The sequence below is a fragment of the Geospiza fortis genome, unplaced genomic scaffold (genome assembly GCF_000277835.1).
Source record: "Geospiza fortis unplaced genomic scaffold, GeoFor_1.0 scaffold190, whole genome shotgun sequence".
NCBI lineage: Eukaryota > Metazoa > Chordata > Aves > Passeriformes > Thraupidae > Geospiza > Geospiza fortis.
This window is the reverse complement of record NW_005054328.1, coordinates 1,892,741-1,904,039: the sequence shown is the minus strand read 5'-3', so window position 1 is coordinate 1,904,039 and position 11,299 is coordinate 1,892,741. Positions and strand designations below refer to the sequence as shown.

General features: G+C 36.3%; 1 protein-coding gene across 1 annotated transcript in view; it reads right to left on the bottom strand.

Moving 5' to 3' along the window:
* Positions 1–11,299, bottom strand: part of SENP6 (SUMO specific peptidase 6) — a 73,188-nt gene that overhangs the window by 517 nt on the left and 61,372 nt on the right. Inside the window, exons 21-25 of the mRNA XM_031057105.1 lie at positions 8,584–8,687; positions 6,543–6,631; positions 4,294–4,362; positions 3,912–4,062; positions 1–1,688 (exon numbers count right to left, since the gene is read on the bottom strand). The exon at positions 1–1,688 is cut by the window's left edge and continues 517 nt beyond it. Coding sequence (XP_030912965.1) covers positions 1,488–1,688; positions 3,912–4,062; positions 4,294–4,362; positions 6,543–6,631; positions 8,584–8,687 — 614 coding nt within the window. The 3' untranslated portion in view covers positions 1–1,487. The remainder of the gene's footprint in view (positions 1,689–3,911; positions 4,063–4,293; positions 4,363–6,542; positions 6,632–8,583; positions 8,688–11,299) is intronic.

Here is an 11,299-nt window from a genome sequence, read left to right as displayed (position 1 = left end):
AGCTGCATTTTCAGATTTTAGTGAAAATGAAAACTCATGGAGGCCATGAAGCACTGGGTTAACTTGGATGTTGTGTACAAAAATAAAATCTCAAGGGGCCCAGAGTTCAGCTGATGAACTCTCAGCTGCTTCTCTTTGGGAGAAGGGAACGGTAAATGACACTTCCAGTAGAAAAATCAGGAGAGAAAATATTATCTGCAGGGAGAGATAGAAGATCCTTCTCTACTCCCACAAATTCCTTCCTGGGAAGTGACACTTTCTGGTTCCCTTCAAAGATACCTGTATAAATAGAAAAGTGCAGATATATATATATATATATATATCCTTGAACAAATCTTTTCTTACTTTCCTCACTTCAATGACAAAGCCTTTCTAGAACAGGGATAAAGGGCTATATTTGCAGTTTAAGCAACAATGACATTTCAGATTGTTGTAAAATCAAAATACACTGGAAATACCCAAGCAAGTCCCTACATTAGTCTGATGCTACGTAAAGCCAAGAACAAACAAGCAAGCAATGAACACTGGTATTTTGGTTTTTTGCATGGATATTAGAAAAAATAGTAATCATACACTTTTTTTCTTTTTAAATGTTCATTACTTAGATAAAGCACATATGAATGTAACATTCAGAATTGTAACATAGAAAATGTAACGTGGGCAATCTGCTATTCCAAGTACACTTACCAAAATACAATTTTATAATGAAGAAAGTCTCAAAATACACCTGTACAACAACTGGGATCCACAAAATATGATTTAATAGAGTCACTCAAGATAACTTCATTGAAACCACTTTTATAATACTGTTTGAAGAGTTTACCTCTGGTCAAAGAGCACTCTCCCCCTTTCCCTAGCCTGTCCCACTAAAGCAAGGGTGGAATTGTAATTGCAATGCGTATCTTCTAAACCCCCAAATCAGAAGCAGTCCTATGAACTATGACACTGCCTACACTTAAGATACTGGGAGGATGGGAATCACCCTTGGAGGCCATGGTACATTGAGACACCCATATTATTGTCTGTAGCGCAAGCAGAATAATCTTGTAAAGGGCAACTAAATAGGGTCAAAATATGAATTAATTATCTCACTACCAAATCATTCCCTAGGTGTTACTTAAGCACGTAACATTAAAACTTAACTGAAAAAGAAAAAGGTAACCACTTCATCCTATATTTTCTTTATTTCCTTTTTGTTTAGAAGTTGCTATTTAAGTTCTATTAACAGAAATACATAACAAAAGCTCCCTATCAAGAGGAAAAAAAGTAATTACAAATGCTGAAAAAGTTGGCCTCATTAACATATGTACAGACTCACTTAATACACATCTTTGTGGGAATTAAACCATTTTATGACACACATTTATACAGGCATTAAACATTCCCAAGTAACTTTGAGCAGAGAACACGCCAAATCTTTAGTTTGGGCAGACAGAAATGTAGGTTTCAGTTTTGATTGTGGAGCTAACATGCAACAGATACAACATTCAGTCTGAGCTGTTGTTAGTAAGTTGTTCTGTCTTTTCCTGCAACATTGAATTTGGGTCTTTCTGTCCCTTCTTGTCCTTGTTCTGCTGTTCCTGGAGAGTCAGGATTATTTTTCGTATTTCTTCTCTTTTGGTTTTCATTCTTGGGCGTGGAAACCAGTCTGTTAAGTTCATTGGTAGCTCAAAACTCAAAATGGGATTCTGAAAAAAAAGGCCATTTGGATATTACAGTAAAGAGTTATAACCTCAATGACTGAAGAAAACTATAGTGAGGAAAAGTACATTCTTCCTCACTTCATTCCATGAGCATAGGAAAAGATTTCTACAATTTTCATGTTTTGTACATGTATAATTATGGTAAAATCAATCACGCTTCAGTATGTTACAGACTAAAATCCATCCAGATCGCACTCTTGATTATAAGGATGCCTGAACAATCTACTGTGTTTGCTACAACTTTTAGACTAAGCATTTGTCTGCATAAATGTGTAAAACTCTCCTAATTAAAAAAAAAAAAGAGAGAGAAAACGACTGCAAAGATATAGCACATTTTTAAAGCATCAAAATATAGAGCTAATCAGGAATCCAAAACATTTGTCTTCTTATAAACAGCCTTTAGAATCATGACCAACTAGGCAAGACAGATTTAGATTTCATCCTAGAAAGCAAAGCTCCTGCCTACCACCAATGCTTATTATACTTACATTCTATTTTCTTGCTAGGTAACATTCATCCAAATAATTACAATAATTATTATTATTATTATGAAGCATTCTCTACTCCTCTTCAGTGATACTGTACAACAATTCCACCCTAACCAAATGACAATCTGGGCAACAGTGCTGTCTCTCAAAGAAACTCCTCCCTTTCTGTGCTCCAGTTTACATCATCAGGGCTCTTTAAGAGTGAATTACATTCACCACTGAGGTAAGATCAGCAAGGCTGTTTGTGAAAAAAACTAGCGACATTCTTCACAGGAATGCGTCAGTGCTTAACGTTGCACTAGCAACATTTTTGTGAGTCTGTTCAGTGCGGGGAAGACAAGCGGTGCCAGGGTGAGAGGCCAGCTGCGCCGCCCCGCAGGCTCGCGGGGAGCCCGCGCTGCCCCTCCCGCAGCGGCCCCTGGCGGCCCCTGATGCTCACAAACATCAGGTTAAGCACCTGCTTCCACACTCTCCTTCAAGTTTGTGGAGCTGGTGCAAAATGAGACTCTGGGAAATTTTCCAAATACAAAGAAGCTGAAATTGTTCGCTGAATAACTTCAAGACAGTCTAGTACTGTGCAACCAGCTCAGGTTTTCCCTCCCCACTGGAGTTACTTTTGAGAATATCCTGTGATTTGCTCTGTGTCACATGTATGTGTCGTGCCTATTCTCTGGCAGACAAAGCTGCTGCACATTGCTGGACTAGGCAGGACAAAGGATTCAGCCTGGCATAATCCAGCAATCAATTCACAAAAAAAGAATGGGCTAATAAAACTTGGAGGAAGTTCTAATAAACCATTCCAAAAAGGAATGGGTTAATAAAACTCAGTTGCTCCCAGTGAACAAACCAGGAGGCACTTGGTTATGGTTCTAAGCTCTCAGGAACTCGTCAGGAAAGCAAAGCTTTTGCCTTCCATTTGCATGAATGCATTCTGCTAAAGCCTTATTGCTCTTGAGTAATGTATGAATGGAGGGAGGGAGGGCTGAGGAATGGATAAGCTGCCAGCTTTTCCAGGGAAGGGTTAGCTACAGGACAGTTTAGAACAATGCTCTAAAGCACCAGGGATTCTGAAGAGTTACTGTCCCATGCAGGCAGCATCTCACTTGACCATAATTTATCCTCCCAATCTAGACCAGAAGGTGCTAATGCCTCCTCTTGTGAAAGGAGCTGTAACTTGAAGACCAAGTCAGCTTGCAAGTAAGTAAGCATTCAAACAATTTCTTCAATGGAAACAAGATTTGGCATTCAGCTGTAATAATTTCACTTACATGTTTTCTTACAAGTTAAAAACACTCCCAAAAGAATCATAAATCTCCTACCTGTGTCACATGTCTGAATTTATTCAGTCACAGTTCTCAGGGGAAAATTATTAAGCTTTTTGTAGTGCATTTTTAGTTTAGATTTTGAACTCAAGTTCTTACTGGATGATTTTAAAGGGTACACAGCAGAAGAACACAAAGGAAGACTTTAAATGTGTTTTCTTTAGATTCTCTCAGAAAATTTCATGGCTTACAATTATTTTATGTACATGCAACTAAAAAGGTTAATTAGTCTATTTTCAAAAAAGTTACTCCGTGTGTTTATGCATAAATTAGTTTATAATGCATAATCTCATTGATAGGTATTAAGCTCCACCAGGAGGCTTTTATAGTTGTAATCATTTTCACAGCTTATATTTGATTGTTGCAGGAATCAAAAATAGCTTCAAGAACATACATACCTCAAAAAAGCTCTCCACATACTGGAGGATGTACACTCCACAATCACTGAAGTTGTTCTGCTGTGGCACTTTTGGGTTGGAACCTTTCATGACATCTTTGGAAAAGCTTCTTTTGCTGCCTTTCCTGACTTCCCATTCCACCTCTAAATATCTACAATAGAAGATCATGCAAATTAAAGTATTTTTTTATTCCATGAAGAGTTTCCCAAGAAAAAAAAAAAAAAAACAAAAACAAAACCCCAAACAAAACCACCAAAAAACCCACCAAAAAACAAACAAACAAACAAAAAAAAAACCCCAAAACAAAACCCAAAACAAAACACCAAAAAACCCCCAAATCAACCAAACTAAAAAAGCCCCAAGCACCAGATAGGAAACTTACTCCCTTAGTGTTTTCACAACATTTGACCGGGAAGGGCCTCTGAGTGAGTCCATAAGCAAAATGCAGGGCCTAACAGAGAACATGAGTTTTAAGTACATAGTATTTTACAGCAGCTTGAAAAACACAATGTTACACAGAAATAATTTGTGGGGTGGCCTCAACAAAACTAGATGAATACTGCAAAGTTCTGCCAGAACTGCTGTAACCTCCCAATAGGGATAACTAAATGGCAAGTCATCTTTATATTTAACCATACACTAAGTACACTTAGGAATGTACTTAAGAAATACAGTACTGTCAGACAATTTGTTACAGTTGCTTAAAACACCTTCAGGTGTCTAATGCTCTTTTAGGTGTACAAGGTAAGAGAAAGTAAGGCACAGAGCCCACAAATGTCCTGCTGGAGTAGCAGCTTGAGGATAGATGGGACACTCCACAGCACACTAGAAGAAAAGCATTAGCAAAGCATGTTCAAGAAGCGATCCCAGTCTGGATCTGAAATCTAGCTGGTAGTTATACACAAAACACCCACCAACTCTATTTGGAAGACTTGTAAAAAGTCTATTTAGAAGACTTTAGAAAAGGTATCTATAACCAAGTATTTTCTAGAGAACCAAGCCTCCTCAAGTCCTCTCCTGCACACTACAGATGCTGGTATCCTATCACTCGATCTAAAGCACACTACCTTTTCAGGAGCCACAAGCACAGCAGTCTTATCAGCCACCTTATATGCAATTTGAATTTATACATTAAAGCTAACTTGTATCAGAGTTCAGAATTTCAGCATTATATGTAGTATGTATTTTGAGGGATAAATAAATGCAATTACTTATCACAAATCTCTGTTTTTTCTTATCTAACAATAACATATGTACATTCAATGCATAATTCAAAGAAACTTCAAACTAGCAAATTCAGACAAAATATCTGCATGCATATATGCACAGGTGTGTTTGCATTTATAAACTAATTTACATGTATGCAATTTTTTAGGCAAAAGCAGATAATCACTTAATATTTGCTTATACTTGTTTTAATTTCTGATAAAAGTATGTATATAGGTACTGATCTTTAAAAAGCATTAAATGCTCTTTAAAATTCTCTTCTAAAAAAGTAGTACTTTGCAGGGGGAAGAAGTGACAACCTTTTCAAGGTAATTTTCTATTTTATATAGAAGTAATTTTAAAATATGCTAATAGTAGAGTATTTAAGTGCCCTTAATGACTTTTGATACTTAAGCATCAATGATATTATGAAATTTCACATTGGATTAAAATACAGTCTGCTGGAAAGTATTATGTACAGATCATCTGTCATCAAAATGGGACAAATTTAGCCAAGCTATAATCAGAAATTCATAAATATTCTTAAAACACAACACAGACGGACTTTTTCTTGAAAACGTATTAAGTTATATGTTCCATAACATATATAAATCTGTAATTCTATTCTGCCTCCTAAGAATGTACTGAGTGCACTGTGAAAGCCTTCACCTTTCTATAAACCTGTAGTCACAAGACAGGAAATACAAAAATAGATAAATTATGAAAAAAATACAAATAAAACTGTCAAGACAGCAATACTAGTAGCAAAATTTCTGGATTTCGAATCATGCATCTGTCACACCATAATGCAAAGAACTGCAGTAAATATTTACTAAGAAATTAAACCTGGGTATCAAATATTAAAAAAGAAAAGTTTTCAAATCCAGAACAGATAAAAAAAAATTTAAGTGTGGAACTCTTTTGTTAGAGGAAAAAAAACAGAGAGAGACAATAAAGAGGAACAGCTATCTTATTTAGATAAGAAAAGAGGGCAGTTAAAAATTACTCCAATGTTCCTTTACTAATTTGAGTAGTGATACAGGTTTTTTTTCACTAATAATTTAATTATTTACTTTAAAATCATTAATCTGCTTTTCGATATAGGATACATTTGAACATGCTTCTGCACCTTGTTTTTGTAGGAAACCAAGTGCAAAATACCAAAGAACAGCCTTATTGTAAGAAACAATCTTCATTTGCCTGATGCAGCAGCACACAGGCTTAACAGAAACCAAAAAAGCTATTATTTCACTAGTAGTTTAATTCAATAAATCTTCTGCTCACTGAAGATTCTAATATAAAGTTCTTTCTCAAAACCTAACAGCATGCTGATTAAGGTTCATGTATGACTATTTCTCAAAATTATTATCTTTTATATTTAATAAACTTCTATGAAATCTCCATTTTAACTGTTTTAATACTTACTGTTTGCAGATAGTTGGCTTCAGGTACCATTGTCCCATTTCTGAATTACAGTTATCATCTACAAGGCCACCATCATCACTACTGTCTTCCTACAGAAGCAAAGTTATTACAGGATTTTAAAAGCTAATACTGTTTTTTTCAAACAGATGCAAAGGACTTTATCGTTACATTTAACATTTTCATTCAACACCAATAACTGAGTTTAATAAAGAAATGATAGCTTTAATCTGAAATTATTCACAGTTTGTTAAACTGACCAACTTTTAGTGATGTGGTTTCTGAAATTCGTGCTAGAATGACATGGATTGAATGCTGCTATTTATTTAAGTACTGTGAAACTATAAAATGCAACCAATACTTTCAAAACACCTCTGACTTAGGTGCATCTCCATTATTTGGTTTTAATCCAAATTATCAGTACTTTTCCTTGCCAGTCAATACTAGAAACTTGCCTGGCAGTTTCATACATGTTTTCTTCTAGGTGAAATGAGACAAGATCTGCAACAAGCTGAGAAATAAATCTCTATTTTTGTTCCAAAATAAAACAATTTGATTCTTAGGGCAAGGAAAATTAAACCATGATACACAGGACTATAGATTGCAAAAACAGTCACATCACAAGCCTGGAAATATCCTCTGGCCTTTTGATTTCAATACTGATTGCTATGAACGATACAGAAGTCTTATGAACAAAAGCACTAAGTTGTTGCATCTAAAAGAATTCCAGTGATCCATAGTTTCTCACTCTTCCATTGAGTTCAACATTACTTCATAGATCACTGCATTATGGGGAAACAAGGTCCTTTCCAAAAATGGGAATCCCTGTACCAGCATGATTTATTAACATTTTTGTGTGCATTGTGTACATTTCATTAACACACAGGATCTTGGCACTGAAATCCTCAAGCTATGCCATGAATATGCTACCATATTAGAAACAGTGATAGCTTCTGCCGGAATTAAGTTCTAAGCTACACAGCAACTAACGAGCTTGGAATTTGTTCCTTTCTTCAAGGAATGCAGCTGGCCATGTGCTTGCTTCCCTGCCTTCATGCCATGTATTTCAGACTGGAAATACTGTACTACTTATTCTCCATCTTCTGGAAACTCTATCTGCTACAAAACAGACAGGCAGTTCCATCAGGCAAAGCTCAGAATGTTTGCACAGCTGGCATGACAGGAGACGTGGGCTAAGTCCAGCTGAAAACATATTTAGGTTTCAACATCAACTGGAGCTTTTATATGTATATATGTATACACATATACATAGCTACTTGGAAGTCATTACAGAGAGCTGCAGATTGAAAAGTAATAGTTTGTTCTGGACTCAGAGGTCCAGAAAAGGTCCCACCTGGGCCATGAGCAGGCAGGCCAGTTAGGAAGAGCAAACGTGTAATTTCTGGCCTGCTTGCATTGAACTTACAATTACAGAAGTAGCAGGGCTATGGAATAATGCCTTCATACCCAGCACTGAGTGAGTCAGGGACATTTTAATATTCAGTCTTCCCACAGCTTTAAAATCTAAATATTTTCCAATATGAACAAGAACAGTACTTGATTATAAATTCATGCTGTATAAATCTGATTAGGAGAAGCACCGATGAAACAAAACAACAAAGCAACACATACTTATAAATGTGTCTGGTTATATTCAGGAAATGCAACTGAAAGAAGAGTAACTTGTTCTTGGGTTTAGCAGATGAACATGGAGTGGAGGAGACAAAAGACAGAAGTGTACTGACTTTCAGTGTTCCCACTAAAATCACTGTGTAATATTGTCATTACACAAAACATTCACAAAATTACATGCAGGATCAGTACAGCAGTTTTCTACTAAACAAATAAATGAACAAATGTATAATCCTCTCTGTCAGCTGACCTGCAGATTTTTGTAGGTAATCAGTGCTTTGGACTTGACACTTGTAAAGACAAGTAGCTTTAGATAACGCACATTCACAATCTGTACATCGGTTTTAAGCTGTCCATTCAAAGTACAACACAACAGTTCACATTTCCTAAATAAAACTGCTAAATTCTTTACCTGGTTATCTTGGTCTTCAGAAAAATCTATAAGCTCATCTTCATTTAGTTTACTGCCATCAGCTGAGTCTTCACCATAGTTCAGTCTGATTTTGTGCAATCCATCTGTATCAATCACAGACAGCAGGATATTTAAATATCAAATACTATGTCAGCACTGAAGACCAAACTAATTTTAAGTACCTCAGATTTCCTCAGGATTGCTGACAGTAACTGTGATACAGCCAACATATAATGACTTACCTCATGCATTTGAACAAAAGTGATAGGTTTCTTCTAATTAGCCCAACAGAAACTGTTTCTTATTGTGTGAAACACCTAAATAAATCTGAAACACCTGGACTAAAACCCACTATGAAATTTCCCCACAGTTCCATGGAGCCTTTATAAGAGTCTAAATTGATACTGCCACCAAAATGGGCACTCTGATATGCTCTCTAAAATGACCACTCCTATCCCTAGCTGGTTCCTTTCATAACACCAAATACATCCATATACACAGTGAGTGGATCACACTGAAAAAGGCAGTCACTAGCATATTATTTTTCAACTGAAATAATTTCTTCCATCAGTTCACTGTGGAGACTTGTGTTGGCAGAAGGAGAAAGGCAGCTTGGGAACACACTAGTGGGGAGAGCAGAACAAAGGATCAGCTCTCCTGGGAGCAGCAGCTTAGAAATATTTCAGTTTATTGCCTAAAAGATTAACTCTAAATTCACTCCCAATGACCTCTATATATTTAGTCACATATCTAGTGGGAAACAACATCAGAAGAAAAAGAAATAATCAATGTTCTAGCTACACCTGTACAAGAAGCAAATACAGACAGCTATAAGCTCACTAGTCTTACTACTACCATAAAAGAACAGATTTTGATGGAAAAATAGTAAACTGTGGAAATAAATGAAAAATAAGTAATTCATGCCAGCAAAACTTGAAATCTTCCTAGAAATGGGCTATTGTAATACGTCTAAATAATGACAAAAATAATTTTGGTTATGGTGTCATTGGAGGACATATTACCTGTTAAAGGAAACTAGGGTTTCTGTAACAGTAAATAGAGCAGTGAAGTAGCTACTGGAAAAAAAAAAGGAGAACATATACATTTGAGAATATTTCAAAAGAGATGTTAAGGTAACACTTCGGAAAGAGGTCACCAGTGAAGTTCCACAGGGAAAAACTTGGGAATTAGTCTTACTCAGTACCTTTGAAAAGACCTTAGCATAAGAAGTAGATCATATACTAATGTGACTTATTGCTGATGGATTTAAAAAAAATAAGTATTGAGGCAAAACACATCTTGTTCAAAAACTGAGAAAAAATTATTAGGTAAGTAATAAAAATAGATATATTTTGGATGACTTTAAAGTTATTTGGGTATGAACTTCTTCTATACATTCACAAGTTCAACACCAGGATTTAGTTTAAGATCAAGGCATCTGAGTTTAGGCTCCCATGTATAGTCAGCACCTAGGGTCTCCATGTCAGGAAACCAGCCTGAGAGCACAGAGCTACTTAACTGAACAGCTACTCTGTATCTGCTGTAGGATGAGAAGAGAAAGTCTCTTGGGTTCACTGACTACCACTATCAGAGGCATGTGCAGTCTTTTGAGATATTCTTGGATATCCAGGACTTACAGGGATGGATTTGGCACAGTCAAGATCCACACCCTTCTGGAGCAACAGATGAAGGCTGCTCAGATAACCCAAGTAAGAATGCCTATCTTCCATCTGGTTGAAATGGAAGTTTAAATACAGTGCATCTAAATTTAGCTGCCTAAACACATCCTTAGGGTCAATCTCACCCTTAAATCAGGACTGTGCCCCCTGAGAACATCTGCTTTAATGAAAGGGTGCATCATCTTCAACACCTGAGCAAGAGAATCTGAGCATTCAAGTTAGAAAGAGAATGACCATCAGCTGCCAATACAATGCAGCCAGAAAAAAACCTACAAGAAAGGTAATCCTAGCAAAAACCTGTCATAATGCACATTCCAACTAATTACAGACAAGCAACCTACTGTTGAGACCCCATCATATAGCAGCAATATCATAAATGGTAACAATCACACATAAAGTGAAAAATCTACGCAAACAAGAACACATCTACATGCATCACCAGCACCTGTCCAAGACCTTCTAGGAACAGTGACAATGTTATCACAAATTAATACATTTAGAATAGCAAAGAATACTATTTATATCCACAAAGATACTGAAGTTGTAATAGTCTGCAGTATACAGATTAAACCATACAATTGGTAATATTTTCAGAACTTGTACTACATAAGGTACACAATTGCTTACTGTATAAATTGGCAGTAGGAATACTACTGGTGACTAAAGTAAAAGCTTTTGCATAGTCATTTTCCTACTCTATGCCTTAAGGAGATCCAAATGTTGCAGTGAACAGAGAAAACATACTTCCTTCACCTGCCTTTAAAAGTATGCCAGCTCCTTTGTTCACTTGGGTACAAACACTGTTGCAGACTGGTGAGCTCAGTCTCCACAGCAGCAATGAATTGAGAAAGCCTCTCTACATGTAACACCGTGGAGGAAATTCTTTTTTGGTTTTAGAATTTTTTTCTTCTTACTCTTTTTACATACCTTCTTATCAGGACATTAAAGAAATTAACAGTGTTGAAGCAAAACATGAAATGATAAAAGACGCCGATATTAAGGCTGTTCACATAATCTTAGGTCAGCTTTCCCCTGCA